We start from the raw sequence: 25910 nt of genomic DNA, 5'->3' as shown, positions 1-25910 counted from the left end.
AAATATTTTTGCAGATATTTAACTAGGTTATTCAGGTTCTTGTAATAACAAGGAGTTGACAAACATTTGTTACTTTTTATTTGCTAACAGTTGCTGAGACTTCACTTCTCACTCAAAAGTTGGGCTCAATACTCTTTTTGTTTATTATGCCATTTTTTATTTTAAATTGCTCAAACAATGCCTATGTTAGATTGATGTTCCTTTACGTTTTATAATTTGATTTTTATATGAAATTTGAGACAGTTTAAGCAAGTTTTTTGCATGTTAATTATCTTTGCTTAAAAGCCAAATTATATGCATTTTAATGCTACCGGCTCTTGATTACAAGCTTAGAAAAACATTTTTTTCTTTCAATTGTCTCACAATTAAAAACAACCCACGTTTTTAGAAGTAGCTCACAACAACGCGCGAACAACCTATCAAGTATTATTCTAATTAATATATGATTTTTTTTATATTTTATATAATTGAACTTTATTCTTAAAGATTAAAAATATTTATTTTTGGATATTATTTCTAACAAGTGTAACCTTATGAGTTTTTTTCCCTTTGATTTTATTCAATCAATTTTATGTGTATCAATTTCTACTATCATTTGATTAAATAAAAAATTAATTTTAATAAACACAGTTATTGAATACAATCGAGTGAATGGATCATGTTACGAAATAAAATATCTTGATTTACATTTATCTCATAATTTTTTCAGATATGTATTTTATTATCGTTAATGACTTTTTTTTTAATTTATTGACATAAATGATTCTCAATTTATTTAATTAAAAGTGCATAAAATTTTCAATTTACTATGTAAAAAAAAATATGTTGTAAAAGCATGCATTTTCAGTTTTTTTGTTGAAAAAAAATATCCTACTCGTGACGAAGTACGAGTCAAATAACTAGTTTACTTATATTCTAGAATCATTATGGACCTTCAATGTTCAAACATAAAGCTCTTTTTTTTTAAAAAAAAAAATCCAACCCCTATTTTTATTTTGATTTTGTTATTTTTTTTCTCAATTTCATTATTATATTTTTGTTAAAAGTCGTTTGAATTATTTTTGTACCGATTAAGTTGATTATATCTTGTTGAGACAACTCTCACGAGTTTTAATTTTAAACCTAAGCTAATTAAGGAGTCGAGTCAAGATGTTTTTTTCTTGTCAATTTCTTTATTTTTTTTTCATTTAATCTATATAGTTTTTTTTACCAGTCAGTCAGATTATTTTTGGATTGACTATCATAATTAGATCATATCAAGATAACTTCCATATTATTTGATTTTTAAACAGGGCTAGACAAGAAGAAGAAGTTGGTTAATGAGGTTTTTTTATGTCAATTTCATTTGTTTTTCTTAATTTTTTTATCAGTCGAGTGTGATGTTTTTGGATTGGATAAGTTGATTGAATTAGGTCGTAATAATTCTTACCTTATTTGATTTTTAAGTTAAGATTAGATAATAAGTTGAATTGAAAGATTTTAAAATTGATATCCTGAATTGAATTATTAAAATTGAATTTAATAATAATATTAAATAGTTTTCAATAACTTAATTAATTTTTTAAGATGACCAGTAGAATAATGATAGATTGTAAACTAGTATCATTATAAGAAAAAGTAATAATTCTTAAAAAAAAATTCTCATTTTCTAAAATGATTTCTCACTAATTTCTTATGGCACAAACAAATAAAAAAATTATTTTCCACGAAATTCAAATTTTTTTTTTTTTTTCACATTTTCGGAAACAAACGAGTCCTAATAATATAATCCTTAGTCTTTTACTGCTGCATATTTAAACTTAAAAATCAAGACAGCATTATAAGCTACTCCACTCCTCCCTCATTTCCACTCTCAAAACAGCCATGGAGATCGACAGCGAAGATAAAACCCTAGAAGAAGAACTAGACGACGAAGACAATAATAACAACGACAACGGAGACCAACTTCAGAACCCCAAACTCCGGTCAGACTCTGATTCCGATTCCGACTCAGAAGACGAATCGCAGCAAAATCAAGAGCTTAAAACCCTAGAAACTGAGCTCTCCAGTAACCCCGCCAATTATGACTCTCATGCTCAAGTAATTAACGCTAATCCCTCTTTCTTTCTGAGCTTCTATTTGTAAAGTAAATAATTTTATTGTATGCATTGATGCTGCTTGCTTGCTGTTTTTTTAGTACATAAAACTGTTGAGAAAAATGGGAGAGATAGATAAGCTTAAACAAGCAAGAGAAGCCATGAACACTGTGTTTCCACTAAGCCCTGACATGTGGCGTGATTGGGCTAAAGATGAAGCTTCTATTTCTGGGTAATATTTTTTTTTTTTTTGTATTTTCAATGACTATTTTGTTATGCTTTATTGATTGTTGCTGGTGGTTGTTGAGTTGATTCATTGATTGATTTATTTTTTTCAGGCCAGAGGGTTTCGCGGGGGTTGAGAAGATTTATGACCGTGGAGTGTTTGATTATCTGGTGTGTTCTTGTTAAACTCTTTTAGTAATACTTTAGGGTGTCATTTTGTTTTTTAAATGTTTTCAGGACTTTTGGTGCTCTGATGCTGTACTACTATATATAGTGTGCATTCATAGAACGACTATTGTTTGATAATGGAAGAAACACATAGGATAATAGTTAAATTTTGAAAAAAAGGAATGCTATGCTCTCAGGAATCAGGACAATTATGTTGTTGTGTTGTTTGCAGATAATTTAGTTTTATAGAATTATCTATGATTTGTTTGGATATCCCTGCTTATTTTCATTGGCAAGCTTTTATAAGATAAATAGACCTTGTGTTTATTCAACTTATGTCATTTTTGTGTGGCTTTCTCAGCTAAAAGAAGAAAATATAAAAATAAATTCCAGTATTATTAATTTAAGAAAATTGAAGCTGATGGTTTCATGGTTTTAATTCGTTGTGTGATTGTCTTTACATATTAACTAATGGCATGTGTTCTGAAGCTTGTTGCTTCAAAAGTTGAGGTAGTTGACTGTACCATTTTTCAATGCAGTCTGTTTCTCTTTGGTGTGACTATTTGAATTTCATACAAGTACATGATCCTTCAGTGCGAGAATGTTCTCCTGATGGCATTTCAAAGGCCCGAAATCTCTTTGAGCGTGCTCTTACTGCTGCTGGTTTGCATGTTGCTGAAGGAAACAAAATTTGGGAATTGTACAGGGAATTTGAACAGGCGGTACTGCACACCATTGATGAGAATGACATTAAGGTTGGAATTAACTGTCTATATCCAGTTTCCTGTTTGTTTTGCTTGCATGTGATATCTAAAGTGCCCATATCCTTAGCTGCCAAAATTTTCATTTGTATTCTCTGGATCTTTTTTTTCTTCTTTTGTATAATTCATTATATGTCCTTTCTGTTTGCTTAGTCTAAGAGCATAGATGTATTGTGTTTAAGTTGGACAACATTCATCTTGGAGCTTGGAATTGTGCATCGTAGATTTTTTTTATTAACTTCTCTAAACAACTGTGATACATGGGAAAAAAGAAGAAAAAAAAGGTGCTGATTAGGCATGTCTTAACCCGCCTGAGCAAATTAATCCCCATCAAGATTTTTGAGTAAACCCTTTGAACCTCTATTTTCTACTGTAACATGACCTGAGAAGCTGTTCTTGCGGCTAACCTGATAAATATGACCAAGCCTGATAAGAATTGCTTGTGAAAAGAGTTCGTTGATATGTCTTCTTGCTCCTCACCTTGTTTGAATCAACCACTTCAACACAACATTCCTCTATCTTATTGGAGCTCTGAAGACCTAGTCAAGAACATGGTACAGGTCTGCATGAGATCACAAGAAAACTGCAAAGATTGGAATTAATTGATGGAACTTGATAGTTGATATAGCTGATGTATTTTCAACCCGATGATAGTGTTAATGCTTAACTCATGTTGCCTCATAGCATGAAAGAGCCTTTACCTTGGACCCAGCAGATACAATTTCTAAGTCCAGATACTGCCAACAGATGAATTCTAAATAAATCCAAATTCTCAAGTTTCTAAATTTGCTTTATATCTCCTGAAGCAGGTTTACAGAGAGACATTTTTCAAGTTAGTTTTATGGAAGTAGTGGTATCTTATGTTAAGTAATTAGCCTTATGAGTCTTCTAACATACATTTAAGAGTTCAAATTCTTGTTTGTAGGCAAAGGAAGTACAGGTCCAACGCATTCGAAATATTTTCCACCGCCAATTGTCTGTTCCACTTGTTAACTTGAGGTCAACACTCCTTGCGTACAAGGCTTGGGAGGTGGAACAAGGGATTGTTCTTGATGCCCAATCTAGTGAAGTTGATGGTATATCTTCTCATCTTGCCTCAGCATACCAAAAGGCCATGGAAGCTTATAATGCTCGTGCTCAGCATGAAGAACAGATTTCTATGCAGAATATATCTGATACAGAAAAAATTCAAAATTTCATGGTATGTAGGACAACTGTTATAATTTAATAGAGCTTTTGATAATTAATAGCTCATTGGGGACATCCTACTTGTACTTTTCCTTTTGCTTCATTTTTTATCCAAATTTTTTCTTGCATTATTCCTTCAATTTGAAGTTCATTTACTTTTAACTGCAGTTTGGTCATTCTGGTTATAGCAAGATTTTTTCCTTTTTGCCTGCTTTTCCTTAGAGCCTCAATTTATTAAGGTCCCCTGTTTTTATTGTGGTATTTTTTATTTTCCAAAGGAAGTTCATGTTTTTATTGTTTTGCAGAACTACTTAAAATTTGAAAAGTCTGTGGGCGATCCAGCACGGGTTCAAGTTTTATATGAGCGTGCAATGGCTGACTTTCCTATATCAATTGATCTATGGCTTGATTATACTCGCTATCTGGACAGGACCTTGAAGGTTGTCCTTGAATTTCTCTATTCTCAAGTTTTTCCATCTTCCAATTCTGTAGATTATTTACACACTGTCCCTTTTCCAGGTAGGAAATGTTCTGAGGGATGTTTATTCCAGGGCAACAAAAAATTGTCCCTGGATAGGAGAGCTTTGGGTTCAGTATATGCTTTCCTTGGAACGTGGCCGTGCTCCTGAAAAGGAGATATCTTCTGTATGCTTTTCTTATCACCCTTAGTTACAACCATATACTTTTTGAATGGAGTTCATTTTTATGCTTTGTGTTTTTAGTACAAGTGTTGCCAGCCAAATCATTTGTCTCCCCCAATCCCTTTAGCTTCACATGACAGATGATGTCTCTTTCCATCTGTATCTAATGACAATAAAATTCTAGCAATTTGTTGCCTGTTGATTCTTTTCTGCGCATATTATAAATATGCAGTATTAAAATATGTTCTTTAAGTTACTCATTTGATTTCTTCCATGATTTCAGGTTTTTGAAAAGTCCCTGCAATGCACTTTTTCAACAATTGAAGAGGTACATTTATGAAAAGCTCCTCATAATGTGGGTGTGGTTTCCAATCTATCCCTACAAGTCTAGTTGCTCCCAATTTGTCCTTGTATTGTAGGTTATTCTCCAATCTATACTTCTGGTAAATATTTTCATGCAAACCTAAAAAATGCCCTAACATGAGAAATACAAACTCGACTTGATTTACTAATTTTTTTTTAATTTTTTTTTTGTGTGATATTAAAAATTCTTTTCTTTTTTCATTTTTTATATAATAAATGGAGTGAAATTTGAATTTCTCATGTGACAGCAGTTAAGTTAGTTTTAATGAGAATATTTGATAAAATGATAGATTGGAGAATAGCTTTATATCACGGGAAAAATTTGGAATAATTAGACTTGTAAGAATATATTGCAGACTGGGGAAAAAATAAAAGGACAAGTTGATCTAATTCCTTTTTTTTTAACGTCTTAGTGTCATTGTTTCCTGTTTGCATCGGTTTTCTTTGTTTATTCAGTGACTTTTATTTGTTTCAGTACTTGGATTTGTTTCTAACACGAGTACATGGTTTGAGGAGGAGGATCGAATGTGGTGGTGAAGTGAATGGTGTCTTGGATTATTCATTAATACGGGAAACTTTTCAGGTTTGTATAAACGTGTTGTTTATTATGCTTTTACTCCTCCTTTTCTTTTCCTTTTTATAGAATTGCTTAGTAGGAAAGCTATAACTTTTAAAAAATCATAACCTAGCCTAATGTATAAACTATTCTCCAAGCTTCTAACCCACCTTACCGAAAATAACTTGTAAAATTTTGTTATTAGGTGCAGAATTTAAAGATTGCATCAGTGTCTTTTTTATTCTATATATTTGGCCGAGCTACATATTTGTTCTATTCATATTCTTACCTTGGTCTGCTACATCAGTAAGACATTGGAGAAATGTTTTGACTCACCAAGAATATTGATGCTAGTGGGGTCTAAGCGTCATCCTGTAACTTGTTACCTTGAATTGTCTGTGGCTGCATTACGGTTGGATGTAGTGGGGTCTAAGTGTCATCCTGTAACTTGATCTGAAAAGAGACTTCTCTCTGTTCCTTATACTAGCGAGCTAGGTATTGATGCTATTGAGCTGTTTGTGTATGCTTTCCTTTTCTTTTTAAGCTTGGCAACTTCTGTATGCTCACTGTATACACATGAAGGAGATTTGAATTCATTTTTCTCTCAAATCATAACCCTTAATATAATACCACATGGACTTAATGATTTGTAAATTAAATGTACGTGAATCATAATTCATTTCATGCTTGAATCCTAACCATTAATTTAATACAACATGGACTTAACATTCAAAAATAAAATATATGTGAATCATGTCAAAGTGAGTAAAGAAAGCTTGCATCACTTTTTGAGGATAAACTTTTTCGGTTAACATAAATAAAGCCCAGAAATTAAAATATGCTTTTAAAAATTAATAAATTATTATTTTTTTGCATTAACATATGGTTTTCGGGGCTACCAATTTGGTTTTTGTAACCTACCAAGAAGTAGAAATTAGAGTAAAGAATGGAACTAACCAGTTTTTAACCTTTTTTATTTTTCTTTTCTTGGTTCAGTTTTTTATTTTTACTAGCACTGGTTCAATTTTTCCGTTCATTGTTTTTTTTTACACGCCTAGTTTCAATGCATTTTCTGTGGATGGTAGGTACATATTGTTCTTTCAAGAATTAGATATCCAAGTGTTGCTTATATGAGCTTCAGTAAGATTCTCTTAAGACAGTTGATTTGAATTGGTTTAGCTGTTGAGGCATTGGTCAGATAGTAGAACAATCAAGCCTGAGGTCCTGGGTGTTAGCATGCCCAAGTTCAATCTCCCTACCCCTAACCATCATAAGATTGCTTGACCTGTTCATTGTTTTTCTTAGCACGCCTGCTTTTTTCTTGGAGGGTATCCACTGTTGTTTCCAGAATCAAAGATGCAGGCGGTGCTTATATGAGCTTCCATAGTACTCTCAAGTCAATTACTTTGGATTGTTTTAGCTCTTGAGGCATTGGTCAAATAGTAGAAGACTCAAGCCTGAGGTCCTGACCGTTAGCATGCCCAAGTTCAATCTGCCTCCCTCCAAACCATAAAAAAAGATTGATTTTGATGCTTCAAGATTTACAGAGATCTTTATTCTAATTTTTAACAGTACATTCTGGGATGATTTGTGTACAAGTAGATAATGTGTGTGGTGGTGATGAATTCTCTATATTTTGTATTCTTTATACATTTTGGATCAAGTAGTTATATAGTTGCATTCATTCAATTTTAATCCTAATACTGAATTATTTTCCATCCAGCATGCCTCAGATTACCTGTCACCACACCTGAAGAACACAGATGGTTTGCTGCGTCTGTATGCCTACTGGGCTCGTCTAGAGATGAATTTGGGAAAAGATTTAGTTGCAGCTCGCCGAGTTTGGGAGAGCTTGCTTAAGATCAGGCACACCATATATTCTATTCATCTAGTTTTACCAAAGTTGTTTTATTTAGTACTAGTTGTCTTCCATATTCTTTAATTTAATGTAATGCTTCTTAATTCCTTTTCCAGTGGCTCAACGTTGGAAGCTTGGCAGGGTTTTATAGCAATGGAAACTGAATCGGGTCACATAAGTGAAGCTAGGTCCATATACAAGCGATGCTTTAGCAAAAGATTTCCTGGAACAGGTTCAGAGGTATATTGGTTTTTTCTTTATTTTCTTTTGTGCTGTGATATTTTTTTTGTTTCGTAAACATACATATTCGTTAGCATTAATAGTTTGCTTGTTTATTTTCTAAACAACAGTGAAGATGCAATTCATAGAAACAATGAAGCCTATTGTATTATCTTTTCTCCATTGCACATGGAGGAGCAGAATGCAATCACAAGCAAAGTTAATGTTGAAATAAAAAATGATTCATACTCTTAGTGAAATCTGTTTGACTTTTCTTCATCTGGAAGAGATTAAGATTCCATGTTGGAAAATATATAAGAGTACTCAGACCTTCAGCTAACTCGTTTCCTAGGAGAATCTAGACTTGACAATTAGGCAATATACCCTTGAATTTTGATGAAAGAAGACATAAATTGACAATTAAATTAACCCTAGTTTAACTAGGCCTACCAATAAAACATTGCATGTCTTGCCTTAGCAGCCACTAAATGCCATATAAAAGATCGAGTAAACCAAAATCTATAGTTGATGCGTTGAAACCATGAAAAAGAAACCACTAATTTCTTTCTTGGCTTCATCAAATCAAGAGAAGGCTAGATGGTTTTAGCTCATATTGTATCCAAACATTGGCCTATCTATTTGCCATCATCTGTGAAATGGAATCATGGAATTGGATAATTGCTTGCTGGTTGAAAAGTACAAATAATGAAATTCTGGTAAGACTAATTATGCTGTATAATATTCTGAAGGGAAATAAATCATGGTCTCCTCATAAGGAAGTGGTTGTTAAGGTTAACTGCAGTGAGTTATATTATAAATTTAAATGGAAGTGCTGCACACGGTTGTATCTGATTGTCATGTTCTCTGTTTTCCTAAAATCTTATTACATTTGTTGTTAATGCCATGCTCCTTAATAAAGAATCGCATTAGGCAATAGCATTTCTTGAAAAGTTACAAATTCTAATCACTTAAAAAAGATGCTGATACATATATTTCTTGAGTCAGGACTCCGAAAGAAATTGCCTGTTAGCCATATGGAACCCTTTTGCGAGAAGTGTTGTGATTTTGGGTTTGAAACAAGGAGTATCATTTTCAAGGGCTTACTTTGTAGTATAGGCCAAAGGACCTTGTATTGAAACTCTGCATGCGAGTGAGAAAATGTTAAGCCTTGCACACACAATTTAAGGCATAAAAGATAAGACCAATTGTGTTGCTTAACATTTTTCAATTAGCTATGTTTTATTGTAAATCTAACATGGTGGCACCTAGGATATTCATATTCTGTTGGTTGACAATGTTGTTTTGGATCTCTGACTTCTGATGTTTTGCTCAATATCTGTATACTGCATTTTGGATTAGATGATACTTTCCTTTCCTAATTAACAGAATCATTCAGGACATTTGCCATTCTTGGTTGCGATTTGAAGAGGAGTTTGGTACACTAGAAGCTTTTGACCATGCTATACAGAAGGTACACATTTCTTTTGATATATATGATGAAATTTAATGTTTAATATACTTAATGTGCATATGTAGTGCATTTTTTATAAAAATGGATCTTTCCAATTGATGTTCTTCCATTAGGTTGAGCAACCATATTCATCCTGGGATCTTTTGGAGTTAGAACAGAGAGGAGGGTGAAAGCCAAAATATTATTTCTGAGAAAATTTTGTCTTGTCTCTCCATTCCGTGTCACCTTTTCACGCCCCAATTTTGATAGGTGATAAATGAGTAAAGCACAGATCTTTCTTCAAATAGAATGGAGCATTAACTAGTTTTCCAACAATTTGACTTGGTACTTCAGGTAAAGCATCCTCTCCTACTGATGTTGGTGGTTGAGGTTGACAAGACTTGGGTTGTTTTTCACTGAAAATGGCTTTGGAAATTTGTTATTCAGAGACTTTCTTGGGAAAAAGTGATAGTTATGACATATGGCAAGACATAACAGATGGGTATGAAAGCAAATATGTGTGCTTATTTTGCTCCACATATTGTATATAAGATTGGAGGTTGGAGATGAGTATTGTTAAGTTTGGATATCTTGTGTGAGGAACTCCCCATAAAGAAATTTCATGATTATAATGTTGTTACATAAATGGGAGCTGTTGTGATTATGTTGAGTGACAAGCTATTGTCGTGCATTTTATCCACTGTATGCAATAATGGCAGGCACTATTGTTGATAATTTGTCTAGCCAGCAAGACATGATTCAAGGAGTTGTGGTGCGATTCTGGACTGGGGAGAATGTGTTGTATTGGCAACCAAGTAACTCAAGGTTAAATCATTACCAGATGCTGTTTGACTGTTAAGTCTAAGAGGAGGATTGGAAGGAATAGCAAGCCTTTGATGGAGTGAAACATTGTGGTCATGGAGAAATCCATGACGTTGAGAAACTTATCTTAGTTGCTGAATGCTTCCTGTCCATAACTTTCCTGGAACCTTATTTAAATTTTTGAATGAGCTTCATTTTTTACCTTCTTCATTCTTGTTTTCTTTTTGGTTCTATCTTTTCATGCATAAGGCTTTAATTTTTGTAGATTCCTAGAGTTCACGGGTTGCAGATAGTTTGGTGTATTTTGAAATTATTTACTATCCTACCAAATACCAATAAATGACCAAATACATGTCTTATATTGGCCATGGAGTAGCTGGATTGGATGGCTTGAGGGACTTCACAACAGCTAAACTTCAGAGCACTAGCATGGCAGTTAATAGCCATTTCATACTACTGAGTAATTGGGAATGGTTGTTGCACTTGAATTCAGAAGTGAATAAAAAATGTTGTGCCCTATGTAACTTGATGCAATCTTAACTTGCATCTCTTGCCTGGAAGCATTTTTGTTTTAACAGTTTTTTACAAGATAAATTTTTTGCCTCTCTCCTTTCTCAGGTTACTCCTCGTCTAGAAGAGCTGAAGTTGTATAGGATACAACAGGAAACAAAAGCATCAACAGATCAGAGTGAGGTATCTGGGAAGAAAATTGCTCGTGAAAAGAGAAAGGGTGGTTCAACAGCTACTGACAAAGAGTCTCCAGCAAAGCGGCAAAAACAAACAGCCCAAACTCAAAAGAAGGGGTATGAGGATAAAGATCAGTTGCAGAAATATGAAGTAAATGAGGCCCAGGAGGCCAAAATTGATCTTGAAAAGACAGACAGTGCCCCTGATGAAAAACAAATGAAAGGTTCTGACGTTGTAAGAACAAAAGGCTATACAGACCAGTGCACATTGTTTATCTCTAATATCCATTTCAAGGCAAGTAAACTACCTCCTCCCCTCCTACCAGTGCCCTGAATAAGGAGGACCTTATTTTGTTTTTGACATGCGGGGATGGGAACTTATAATTTCAATGTTGACAACTTTTGCAGGCAAATTCTGAAGATATACGGAAATTCTTCAGTGATGTTGGAGGGGTGGCCTCTATTAGAATTTTGCATGATAGAAATACTGGAAAATCAAGGGTCTCTCTCTCTCTCTCTCTCTCTCTCTAACACACACACACGCAAGCAAAGGAGGCATACATCTTTCCCCCTTGTCATTTCTGCTTTTCCTTTTGCCCTGGACTTCCTTTATGTGCTTTCAGAGATATATAAGATACTGGCCACTTCAGCTGTTATGGAAAGTGCACTTTGGTAATTCAGTTGAATGTTCCATATCAAAGATCTTAGTTAAGACTTGGATTGTCTGCGCTTCTTGTTCAATTGAACTATAGAAAAATAGAAAAAAAGTGCACCCTAGAATGTGGCCTAATACAAGGAGATCAACTTTGTTTCTCATAGCAACCTACTGTTAATGGCATTACATTCTTTTCAAGCTTTTGAAAGGTTTTATTGTTCTCCTTTTTGCTTTCACATAGCTTATCAATTCTCTTATTGGAACATTCAGGGGTCTCATGGTGACTTTTGTGGAAGGCACAAGTCTGGTTAGGCACTACAGATCACAGGCTGAAAATCTGAGTCAGTTGATGTTAATGTGTGCCTTATCATGTGATTGCCAGTTGGTGGAAATACCTATGTTTTTTTTTCATTTTTGAACTTAGCCAAACTTTTATCTAGGCATATTTCTATACTGTTTAGCTAGGAAAAGAGGATTCTTTTATTTTCTTTCTTTTTAAAAAAAATTCCAGAATTTAGGTATTCCATACACTGGAAATGCTCCATACATCAGGCACAAAGTATATGTAGTAGATCATATGCATGAAGCAGAAGGTTTAGTGAAAAGTCATCATGTGATAGTCATGATGGTATATTTTGCATCATTTTATTGACAATTGCATTCGGATGCTCAATATCCTATGTTGACTTTGTGAAGGGACTGGCTTATGTGGATTTTGTGGATGACGAACACCTTGCTGCAGCTATAACAAAGAACAAACAGCTGTTATTTGGGAAGAGGCTGAGCATTGCCCGGTCAGATCCCAAACAGAACCGAAGAGATGGTCGTAGAGTTCCCAGGGAACAAGGTACATTTTGCGTAACATCTATTACTCTCTTTGGGTGCATATCCACTACAGCAAGTTATTAAGCTTAGAGGGAGTTCTGTAGTTAGTTTCTGAAGTTACTGAACACTTTATACTCAAGGTCATGCTGTCCTAAGGTTATTAGATTATACTGGAGAACTTGGGGTTATAAACTGGCAACCTGCAACAATAAGCAATTATGTATAAATTGCATATGCTCAAAGCAAACTGTCAAATGGTGTTGTATCCTTTTCAACACTACAAACTTGGAATAGTATAAACTATAAAGAGTAATCTTTATAAATACTGAACCAAAATTAAACTATAAAAAACAAGAAGCAAATATTTATAGATTTGCATATTGCTTAAAGCGACTGTCAAATGGTATTTATTTAAATCCAGCCCAACATTACAACCTTGGAATAGTCTAAAGAGCAAGCTTTATTACTATTGAAGCTCAAATTAAACCACATATGTTTTTTAAAAAATTATAATTTCATGCAACCTGATCAAGGAAGTTGAGATATAAACATAAGCATTCTGAGTTTGACACGGACTATAATTGCTAGTGTAGGAGTTCTATGAAACCGAAGTTTGGTAAAGAATAGAACATGGTGGCATCTCTGTGTGAAATCTGACTACTACCTGGTATAAGAACTGCGTGACAGTCCAGCCACAGATAGCCTTGAAGTACAACCAATTAAAATGGAGAGATGCCTGGAAATGGTAGAGAAGAAACTGGAAAGAAGAGCTTCAGTAGTAATAGAAAGAATGGATGGAACAAAAGAGAGATCCAAAGGGGAAAAGAGGGCAAACAGGGAGAGAGTGTGGCAGCATCCTTCCTTTTCTAAATTTCTAAATCTGTACCATCAGAAATAGGCCTTAAACATGCATAGAAGACCCTAGAAAAAAGTTATAGGGATCAGCCACTAGCCTTCTGCTCAAGAGTCACTTAAAAAAATTGAAGTCACATCAGTTGAATAATAATTGCTCCCTGTGTCTCTTGAGTGGGATGGTAATGACCTCCACTACTCGTGCCTGCATGTGTGCAAGTGCACATTCCATTTTCTGATGTTGATTCTTTTACTTTGATTATTTGTTTGCTTTGAACAATAACGTATGAACTTAATCTGCAGCTTTTGCTAGTGACCGAAGAAGGCACAATTGGGAATCTGCATCCAAAGAGTATGTCGATACACACAATGCATCAGGATCACAGGAGGCTCCTCAGACTGCTACTCTCAAGTCAGATGACAACATCCAGTTCAAGGGGAAGAACATATTCGCAGTGCCAAGAAATGTTAGGACACTTGGGTTGTCTGCAAACAAGTCGAAAACAGTGGAAGAAGGAGATGAGAAACCAAAGTCGAATGATGAGTTCAGAAAAATGTTCATTAAAGAATGAGGTATGACCCTCTACAGACCCTTGCTAAAAGTTCTTGGTCATGAGGAAGTTGTCTCTTCAAATGTTTTTGGCATACAGTGGCAAGAATTTAGTACTTGTTTTAGGATGAAGTAACTGTACTAACTAGCCACTTGAGGAAACAAATCTTCCGAGTTTGCTAAACTAGTCATTCTGGTATATAGCATCGACTTGCTGGGGATATGCATGTTGGGTGCAACTGATTTGATATATATCAGATAATGATCACGGTTTTCGTTTTGGGATTGGTGTTAGAGCTGTTTCATGTTTGCTGTTCGTACTGATTAAAATGTATCATTTGAATAGAGTAGAGGCTCTAGGAATACTTCAAAATTGTCTGGCCAAGCTGAAGCATAAACGAAGGCCCCCTATGTAGACCTGTCTTTTGAAGAAAGCAGAACCTGCCAAAAGTACGATAGTTTTTCATGACCAAACGTGGTGTTCTCCTATATATATCACTATCTTAGAAGTTCATGTAATATTTGCTGATGAAAATCCTGCAGAACAATTGCGGGGCACAAGAGAGCACTGTTTTATGCTAAAACAGGCATGGGCTGATGATCTTGCTTTTAGCCAATGATTTTGATGAGATCATCTTCTTAGGTTCATGCATTGCGATTTTAGTGTATTTTCAAGTCGCAACCCTACCCGCCACGTTGCCCTAATTCTGCCATCCCCAGTGACCATATTTTCAGTTAAAACTCGAGCTGGGTCCGGTATGATTTTGTTTCTTGTATTATCAAACAGGCAACAAAGGTATTCGTTCAAAAGAGTCAGCTTCATCATGGGCTCAAAATTCACATGTAATCTCATGGATAATTTAGCCCCGGAACAGGCTAGCCATGAGTGGCAATGGAAAGGGCAACTTCCTATGGATAAGAGAACAGAAGTTATTCTTAAATTATTGCTGTGACTGCTTACCTCTCTCTTTTGTTACGGAGAAAAGCATCTGTTTACGTAATTTAGTTAAATAAAACTCACCTGAGTTATGGTTAAAGTTATAAAACCAGGTCTGACATGCTCACTTACCCAGTCTGAGTCTGCTGGGTTCGGATCGGGTTTTATTTTGAAAACGATGTTTGTTATGTTGTCTGAACCGGGTTTTATGATTATGGAAATGGTTATATGGAAGAAAAAACCGTTGTTTCTATATATTTCATAGAAGCACATAACCTTCCAATCGACCTATGCCACGCTGAATCAAATCTGAACGGAATCAGGTGTAAGGTAACAAGAACAGAAACCATTTCTCAAAAAGAGAAGCATCTGTACAAGCTGTTCATGCCCAAATAGGCGAAACCAAAATATGTAATGAGATGGAAATATATTCCTCTTCTCTAGACTCTCTCTATAATTGTTGTACAGTCCCCATTATTGGTCATGGCTTCAGCAGACGCAGACTGCTGGTGACAACTTTTCATTTTCAATGCCAAAACAAACACCAACGCAAAGCCTTTGTAGGTGCAGAGTGTGGGGGTGGATCGTGACCACATAAATAATTGGGATCCCAGATGGTGTCAGAATCTCTCACCTACAGCAGCTAACCCTCATAACTTCTCTGAGAAATACAGTGCTGAAAAGCCATTACCGCCCATAAACATGCATGGACTTCTCAATTTGCGTACTGATCCTGCTATGGTGGTATGCAACTGTACTCCTACGGCACTACCAGAACCCAAAAATTCGCTCAATGGGTTCTTCTTACTCGCTTCAACCTTGCCTTTCCACACAGAAACTTGATTACTCAAGAGTGAAAGGGGCAAAAAAATAATAATTAGGAAGACGGCAAAACCAGAAGAGCTCGAGAAACCCTAGTCAGGATGTTAATATTCTCACACAAGGAGGTAAAAAAAGTCTGAAAGCTATTATGTCACATGGTCCGATGGCGAGGTAGTATGTGACAACTCAATCCTCCAAGCTCTGCTGCATCATAACCAAAGAAAAAAAGAATAGAAGAGACAAAAAGGAAAGTGTAAAGAGAAGGGAAAAAGGATGACTGCATTGGAAACCAATAATGACTTGTGGCTTTGGTTTCATGTGCTTTGTATGATTAGTTGAAGAGCTTTTATTGCAGTCTGTTGAAAGTGATTACCCACGAAGAGATGGGTGGAGTTTGCATCAGCCATGGGGAAGGAGCACTGCATGCCACCACAACCTACCCGCTGCTGTAATGGCTGTCCTTTTTTTCTTTTGTTGTTGTTGCCGTTGCCGTAGAAAGACAAGAATGTCAACAATTTATGGAGACATACTGCATGTCTGATCAAAATGCAAATATATGTTTTGGTGATGGCCTGCTCGTTGGCTTCAAATCCCAAATTTTACATGTAGTTTTCTAATTTGCATATGAAGGTTTTGATTGCAAATTACTCAAGTTGCTTATTATAAAGTTAAAAATAAAATAAATATCGAACACCAATCATTATCGGCTATTTCATTTATATGAATATTTTAAAAAAATATATATATTTTCAAGTTCAAATCTCATCGATCTTCGTATATAAGCAAAAACTAAATTTTTTGAATTATTGTTATATATATTATTCTTTGATTAGTTTTCATACACTAAAACTAATTAATTACGTCTATTCTAATTGTATTAATTTAGAGAGAAATATCACATATTCCCATAACTCTCTCTTAATTAGATTAATATATATAGAAGATGATTGCATTAAAAAGAAATTAATAGGTTGATGATCAGATTTTAACTAACCACGTTAGCAAACTAATAAAATTTCGAGCTCATGAATCAAAAGGATGAATTTTTATGTTGAATAAAAAATAGTTAATAGGTTGAATATCAGGTTTTTACTGCGTCAACAAGTATTAAACACAATGGATGAAAGATTGAATTGCATGAGGAGGGAGACCCGAAAGCTTTTGTAAGCTTCTTCCTCTCTCTCTCTTCCTCTCTCTGTCTGTCTGTCTCTCTCCTTCTCTGTCCCTCTCTCTCTTCTTTGGGATCATGAGGCATTAAGCATGCGTTCTCTCTTTTTACAGAGACAAGAGTCTTTATGGGATCACGTAAATGGACTGCCCTTCCATTTCATCTCTCTCTCTCTCTCTCTCTCTCAGTACTATTCTTTTAATCATTATTGCTTTTGTCTTTTTTTTTAATTGGTATTCTTTTTTTTTTTTAATTGTTCCATTTTATTTCATCTAAAAGTCAAAGTTTTACGAACACTAAATTTTTTATTATATTTTTAAATACAATTTAAGCTTACAATTCAAGGATGCATAAAAGGAAAACAACAACAATAAAATACGAAAGTCAACACTAAGTAATAAATTATTGACTTTTTAAAAAAATATTTATGGTTTTTTTTATGAAGGATCAATAATGATTGGACAGAGAAAGCAATATATATTTTAAAAAGAAATGGGAGGGAAAATCAAAGGGTTGACTGCCCTAAAGATATAATGCTTTACCCTTTATTTATTTCTCTTTAAACGTGGCCATCGATCGGGAGGTAAACCTAAAGAGAGAATAAATAAAATGGATGAGAGTAATGGAAAGAACTAATGTCATTTATGAGGGAAATAAGAGAGAATGGAAAGGTTTTTTTTAAAAAATATTTTTTATTTGAAAGTGTATTAAAATATTTTTTTTTAATTTTTAATATTAACACATTAAAATACTTAAAAAATATTAATTTGATTTTTTTAATAAAACACATTTTTAAATTACATGTAAAAACAAAAGCTATCACAATCTTAAACAGTGACGAATGTTTAACACATCAGTGTAACTTGTTGGATTTGGAGAACTAATGTCATTTATCAAGTAAAAAAAATTAATGATAGCATTTTGTTTTTAGGGTTTTTGAGCAGCATATATCATGCATGCCCATATTCTAATCTTTAACCTCAAGGAACTCTCGCTGTACATTTTGCATCGATCCAATAAGGCTATTTCAAGAGAACAAATAACAAGAACATAGATAACAAAATTTGGAAGATATTCAATATTAGATTGGCATAATTCATCAATATATGTATAACTACCATCCATATTGATCATGTTATTTGGATTGCTCACAATATTTTTTTAATCTATTCTTATTATTGTCGTAACCCGATTTTAACTCTATTTTTTTTATAATATTTTTCAAAAGTCTAAAAAGATAACAATATTAAAAATCTAAAAAATATGTTTTCAGTTATGCGTGCGCATATTTTACAATTTTAAATGTGTTTTAAAATCTATATGTGTGTGTGTGTATTGTTGATGTATCCACATCATTTTCATGATTTTCAATGTTTTTTAAAAATTTAAAATTCAAAAATATGCTTAGAAAGAATAATTTTTTTTTTTTTTAAAAAAAGGTTAAAATCAGGTCATGACAATTATAATTGCAGTATAACATTATTATCCATATTAACAAGTATATTATAGCTTTAATTATAAACCATATCTTTTGATTTAGATGTCTGATTAGGACTTGTAAACTTAATCTGAAAACTAATTATGAGATCTTATAAAAATTCACTATCAAGATTCACTTTTAAGCATTTTCAGGAATTTGTTTCACAAATTAATCATGTCCATATTGCACCTATTTCGAGATTTAAGTTACCATATCTTTTATTTAGTAAAATAATTAGAGGTAGCATTTTTTATCCTATAATATTTACATTTACATCTGAATTTTAAAATGTAAATGATAGAATTCAAATCAGAAATTAATATACACTCCTTCTACTATTGTCATTAATTAATTTAAGCTGCTATTTTATTTGCAATTCATCATGTTCGTAGTATTCAGTTTTCTTTTCTATGATCCGAACTTCAAATTCAAGCCCCTAGCTAGCTCTTAGATGATCAGTTTGTGAATAGAAACTATGGAAAAATCCTGAGAGATCAGGGATAATTAATCTCATGCCCAAACGCCAAGAAAAGCAACCTAGCTAGAATTAAAAAAGCTTCAACCGTTCACATATATCATGCATGGATTTTACAGGCTTGATTCTTTATGTTAGAACAAGCCCCAAAAAAATTAAAGAAAAGAAGACGATCGAGGAATATTCATACAATAAAATAAAGTTATAGGGAGCCAATGAAAATAAACGATTAATATAAGGAATATACAAAACTATAATAAAGGTAATCGATCCAAGGCAAAATGCTTTAATTTGTCCTAGCTTCTTTATTTTTTTATATTCCAACCAAAAATTACAAGGTGGTTGTGGGCAAATTTATTTAACAGATCAATTTGTTTCTTGATTTGGGTTGGGTGTAAAAAAAATCAATTTAAAATTGACTTCAATTAACTCGGTTAAAATCAGGTTTGATTTTAAAAAAAATTAATGACTTAAAGTTTTTAAAATAAATTTAAAAGAAAATCATATTATTTTAATTGATCATATCAACTCTCTCCCCACTTAATATGATTTTTATACCGGATTATGAATCAAGTTGGGTTTATTAATTTGTTTGTTGGAACATAAGAAGAGGATATTTATGGATTGTGTAAAAGTAAAAGCATATATATGATCTTTTTTCTTTCTTGTTGTTTCCTTGCTTTGAATCTCATGCCACACCTTGGATCGAGAATGTTATGTTGTTATGCCCTAATTAATACGTGGCCTTTAAGCCTAAGTCAAGACAAAATCAAAAAGTTGTGGGAATATTCCCAACGGCTAGTCTTTGCCCTTTACCCTTTGTTCTTTTAAAAGAAATTAAAAGAATAAAACAAAAAACAATTGTAGATTCTGCTGTATATATTATAATGCGACGGTCCAAAAAACAGAAAGCAACATTTCCTGCCTGCCCTATGCCTAAATTAAAACATTACCAATGTGAAAATATACATACGCTACCAAAAAAAAAAAAATCATCAAGGGCGAATTAATTTCCTCTTTGGTCTATATATTGGTTCTCAAGGGTGTTTTTTTTTTTTTTCTTTTGTAGTCAACATTTAAAATTACAAATTGAATGGGACCGGGTATTTATTATGGTCCCTCGTGTTTTTTATTTTTATTTTTTTGTATGCATTTCACCACCATACATAGCTCTTAAATGTTTAGGATAATTCATTGCATTTACACCCCTACTCGATGCGTAATTTGGACCACAAGGACACCCTACTTAGCCTATACTCTCTCTTGTTTTTATCATGTTGTTTCGAACCACACAAGTCTTTATATACAATACCACTGGTTTAAATATGGGGTCAATTTGGAAAAACAAAACTGAGACATATATATATATATATATATATATATATGGAGAAAATTTGGGTAAAATTATATATTTCTTTTAATGATATTGTATATATTATCATGTTGATTAGTGTTTTTTTTCCTCACACGTTTTTATGCACGAATGAAAAGATTAGTTTCTTACATTTTTTTTCAACATAATACTCACCTTAATTACATTTTTAAAAAAAAAAAGTCTTTTTTCTATACGTACAAAGTACCGTCTTAATACCCATCTTTCTAATTTATTATGAATTCATAACTTTCATTTAAAAATGTTTTTTACCCATATTTAGTCCTCGTATACTTCTTTTTTTCTTATTGAAATCTCTTACTCTTTTGAATCTGTAAAGATTTCTTTGTCGCAACGTTGTTAGTTCACACCAATATATACTAATTATAGTTTTGTTTTCTCGTTTTTTAAATTATATAATTATAGAAATAAGAAAATAAAAACAAGAAACAAGAAAATTCGTTTATTTTAGTTAGCTAGGTTAATTTAGTTATTTTTCTTAATTAATTTTTTTTAATCATTTGATTTTCATCTCAATAGAAAAAGGAGAATAAAAATGAAAGAGTTATTGTAGGTCTCACAAAAGAACTAGTGCATGCATTCAGTTTGATACTCTAATTTACACGAGTTTTTTTTTCTTGATATTTTTTTAAATTTTCAGTTTTGGTATTAAATTATTATTCCTTGAGTTTTGTGATTCTTTCATTTTTTTTTTATATGAAGTTATTCCAAGTTCGGGTTAGTCAAGTTAACCCGGGTAGACTCAAGATTTTTTTCAGTTTTTTTTTATTGATTTAACTTTGGTATTTTTTCTATATCATTTTTTATTTTAATATTTTTCATCCAAGTCTCATTATGTGTAGTAGGTTAGTCAAATTAATCTAAGTTGACTCGGGTTTTTTTGTTTGACATTTTTAAAAAAAAAATCAGTTTCATCTTTTAACATTAGATTATTGAATCTTGAGATTTATGATTATTTTTTTTCTACAGAGTTATCCTGATCTCATATTTTAAGTCACATGTTAATTAAAATATCTCGAGTTGATTCAAGTTATCATAGCCTGGATATGCTTTTCTTTTCTTTTAAGAAAAAGAACTTACACATTTAAGGTGGGGTGTTAAAAAAAAAGAAGAGAGAAAATGCATGGCAATGCAAGTGGAGATTCGTGTAGAAACAGGTTAATCATTTAAACAACATGAGTGCAAAATGAGGTAGAATGATAGCTTGGCAGCTTCGAATCCTAACAGTGTAAGAAAAGAAATTGCTTTCTACATATGCCTTGAACATTTCAAGCTCAAGCCAGCTAAAAACATCTTGAAGAGATGTTCTTCTTTTTGGGAGAATGAAAACGATCGTCAACAATTCACACATATGTTTCAGAACATGAGAGAGAGAGAGAGAGAGAAAGTGTGGAGACATGAGTGTGAAGTTAGCAAGAATTAATGATGCCTATTGTTATGTGGTGGTCACGATCTTGCAATATTTCATATTCCTGAATCTAGAACAAATTAAGAGACAATATAGATTGTTTGTTGATAATGTTATTAAACTTGTTACGATTTATGATCTAGTTTAAGATATGAATTGTAGATTGACGGAATTAACTCAAGTCAATCTAAAATGATATTTAAAAAAAAAAAAATTTAAAAAATATTATTTTTAAGATTTTTTTTAGAAGGCAAATCGAGTTTTGACATGATCAATTAGGTTATAGGTTGATTCGCTACATTGACCAAGTAAAACTAAAATAATTTTGATTTAATTCTTTTTAAAACCCGACCTAGACTAATAACCAGTTCAATAAGTTATCGGGTTGATGTGTAAAGCTAGGAGGATTCTTGAGTAGTTGTCAAACAAAGGATAAAAAGGTTTCCATAGATAAGCAACTCCTTTTATCAATCAAAACATAGGATCACAACTAAGTCTTGTTGTTATCGCATGCATAAAGTAACCCTAAATCAATATAATAATGGCTAGTCGTGTTGTCTAGTTGGTAGCATGCCCTAAGCTAACCAAAGCACAACCAGAAAATGAGATTTACATAGTTTCATTTGAAAATGGAGAATGATTGGCATCTTTAAGGAAAGCTTTGTTTCCTAAGACAAGGCACCAATAAAATTAGAAAGGCAAAAAAACAAAAAAAGTTGGTATCTAAAAGTAATATGTAAGGGGATATCTTTTTGATTAATTTTAGGGTAACCCTACGCTAGCTAGCTAGCTAGCTCGCAAGTCGACCATAGTAATAAATTTCGTGTCATTAATTAACTAATAAATATCTAAGAGAAGGCAGTACTCTTTAATTAGTTAAAATATTAACAAATCCTCTTTACAATATGACTGTGTAAAAATAATTAATAATTAATGAATTTCTATTTAAAATTGTATGGATGCTTGTTCTGCCTTTTCCCAACCAAGCAACGAATTGCTTTAGTCGCACATTGTGAGAAAAATAGCCCTACACTCAAATTATTCATGTTCCTCGTTTTCTTGCAAGGCAAGGGAAATATATATTGTGCATGGCATTATATATATCATCAAGCTTTATTTTCATATGAGAAATATGTAATAAGAAAAATTAACCCAAATTCTTATGTTTTTCTATTCGACAACATGACAAGAGAGTATTTTTAAGTCAATTTACGCATGCATCGAACTAACAAAATTATTTTTATAAAATACACATTATTCATATTGATATAATTATAGATTCATAAGGATTTTCATATATATATATATATATATATATATATATATATATATATATTAATTTAAAGATCGCGTTACGAAGAACAAAAGGCAGCAAAAGCATCAAGGAAATTAGTTAGTTTATACAATCAATGCTCCCATCGATGAGACTGCGACTTGGTTTGAAGCAGGCAAATCATCATACATTTTTGGACCCATCTTATAATTATTAACTGACCCCATATATATATATATATATATATATATATAGACACACACTCATAAAATATCAAAGGTTAGTAGGTGGAATAGGATGGGGAAAAAGGATACATAATATGGAGAGCATTTAATTAATTAATAATTTTCTTGTGGCATATATATACTAATTTAATATACTTAATATCAAAGCATTCAACACGATTATATCTATATATTGGAAATAAAGTTGGAGAAAGAAAGAGAGAGAGAGGAAATAGGGTTAGATAGATAGAGCACATCGACATTCTAAAGGTTTTGTTGGATAAGATATGAAAGGTATATTCATATGGGAAAGCTATGTCTGTGCTTACATTTAATTAATCAACAATTGATAATGATTAGTAGCTTTTTTATTAAATAAAATAAGATAACAAGATTCTGACTGATGGATTTGATGTTGTGAAGTACCTAATTAATATTATATCATTGTTTTTTTTTTTTTTTTTTACTTTTTACTCTAGAATTAGTTGGAAAAGACAATATAATTTATTTATTTATCTACAATAAGTTAATGACAGGAAATTGGCATGAGATTTAAATTGGGTCATTAATTTTTATTTTTTTTATAAGGGATTCATTTATTGATTTGTAATTACTAAAAAGTAAAATTGTAAAAAACATTTTAATTTGCATCAGCCGGCGTACACTCGACAATTTCGGTGCTTGATTTTAATTTTTTTTCCAAGTAAAACTCGTCATGATTCATGAAGATAAATTAAGAAATGGCTTACAAAAACATATTTAATTTGATGTTTTTTCTCTCAAGTAGAAATAATAATATTTAGAATAGTTGATAAAATGGTCCACGCCCATCATAAGATCCCTGGCCCCAAAAAACAAGTATATATTACCTTAGAATAAAAAGAAAAAAAAGATGATATATACCCACGATTCGATCTGCATGATTGAGCCAACCAAAAAAGCTTGGCCAAATCTTCAAGCTTTTTGACATTACATATATAGAAGGCAAGTTTTTTTGAGTTTATATATATAAAGAGAGAGGATATATAGATCCTTAATTTATTATTTTTCATATTACTTTTTTTAAAATATATATATATATATATATATATATATATCCTTATTAATTCTTATATCATGACACCGATTGTGTTGGGATAATATTTGAAGATATCCTTGTTAACTTGATGGATGGAGACAAAAAGAAAATCTTAGAATAGATATAATTTTTGAATAAATTTTAATTATTTTTTTTATCTTTTCAAAATATTCCCTCTATCATCTTTACTATCATCATGTATCTTTTATTTTGACACAGTTTACGGTCGATTAGAATTACACACGTTACTTACTAACTTATCTAGAAATTACTAAAGCTTGGAAAGGCTGAAGAGAGGGAGGGTCTGAAAGCAGTACAGAGAATTTGGGCTGGCAGTGATGGAGATTGATGGATATGCGTGTTCCTCCCTCTGAAAGCAAGAAATTTTGGCTCTGAACATCTTGAAAACTGTGATCAAGGTTCTGTCATCACCACCATTTATTCTTGTGGACCCTTTACCATAATTAACCATCCTCTCCCCTCTCTCCCAGTTTCAGTGCATGATTTGCAAGGATTAATGGTTTTTTTGTACTGTTGTAACGTTGTTTTTTTTAGTTTTGTTTTTAAATATATATTAAAATAATTATTTTTATTTTTTAAAATTAATTTTAATATCAGTATATCAAAACAATCTGAAAACATCACAAAAACATTAACTTAAAAAAACAAAATTATTTTTTTAAAATCACTTTTAAAATGTAAAAACAAACATAATAGATATTTTACTTATAAAATTCGGTATAATTTAGCAGATGAACATGATGTCCTACGTGTAATTCAAATTAAGCTTTATTTTTACTGATAGCCTAGTAATATGTCATTGTTTTTTTCTTAAGAAATAATTATAATTTAAATGGAGTTGAATCGAATATTAATTATATGCCAAGCAAGATATTTTGAAAATGAAAAAGTAACTCTCTATTTGTAAAACAATAATTCATATATATATATATACTAGGAAAATGATAGTAGAATAAAAAAAAGGTTGAAAAAGATAAAGTAATAGTAATAGTGGTCATGAGGAATTACTAGAAGAAGGGAAGGGACAACAAAGATGAGAACAAAAAAACTAAAGAGGGATAAAGTCTCTAAATGTGGTGTGGATTGTAGAATAAAGGCAGGGATAATGAAGAATAAAGTGATTTGGATAATCACATTTAATAAAGGTGGGGCTAAATTTTTTATTTTTTTCTCTCTCTAGTGTAAAATGTGGAAAGGGAAGCAATAATATTACATCAAAATTACAAGAACTATATAGTAAAGTATTTTTTTTTTTCTTAAGCCCAAATTAAGTTCCATTCAATCGTGACCTCTAAACCTAGCTAGCTTTACATCTTGCTTTTGACAATTCCTTGTGGGGAGCAATTTACCATTCGAAATAGAAACATAAAAGGTATATTACAAGCTTGATTTACTTTCATTTTTCGTTGTAGTTCTGGGAAATCAATCCACCGGATTGTCTTTAGTTAGTATTTTAGTAGGGTATATAGAAAAGATATAAACATGTTTAGTTAAAAAAAATAAAGATAAAAACATAAAATAAATATATTTTTATGATGGTTTTAATGTGAGTTTCTGTCAATTTTAAAAACCAGGAAATATTCCCTCAAAATAGTGTATCAGAAATTACATGTAAATATCCAAGGTGATCTCACAATTTAAATACCTAGCTATTAAATTAAATATAGAGCCTGATTATTTTTTTCTCTTATATATATGTTAAAGGGTCTCTTGTCAAATTTTTTATATTAATCTGCC

The 25910-nt window shown here is 32.2% G+C and overlaps 1 protein-coding gene across 1 annotated transcript; it reads left to right on the top strand.

Annotated features, from left to right (window-relative positions):
- The first annotated feature begins 1792 nt into the window (after window positions 1-1792).
- LOC18098375 (uncharacterized) lies at window positions 1793-14175 on the top strand. The gene is made up of 16 exons (XM_052452033.1): window positions 1793-2079; window positions 2177-2307; window positions 2414-2471; window positions 3008-3223; window positions 4155-4430; window positions 4723-4857; window positions 4937-5062; window positions 5342-5386; window positions 5897-6004; window positions 7701-7843; window positions 7952-8075; window positions 9451-9525; window positions 10945-11307; window positions 11421-11513; window positions 12364-12514; window positions 13648-14175. Exons 1-16 carry the CDS (start codon window positions 1864-1866, stop codon window positions 13914-13916), a joined length of 2529 nt encoding a protein of 842 aa, XP_052307993.1. The 5' UTR covers window positions 1793-1863; the 3' UTR covers window positions 13917-14175.
- Window positions 14176-25910: the final 11735 nt, after the last annotated feature.

Source organism: Populus trichocarpa, chromosome 4, assembly GCF_000002775.5.
Source record: "Populus trichocarpa isolate Nisqually-1 chromosome 4, P.trichocarpa_v4.1, whole genome shotgun sequence".
Lineage (NCBI taxonomy): Eukaryota > Viridiplantae > Streptophyta > Magnoliopsida > Malpighiales > Salicaceae > Populus > Populus trichocarpa.
This window is presented reverse-complemented; position numbering and strand designations above follow the sequence as displayed.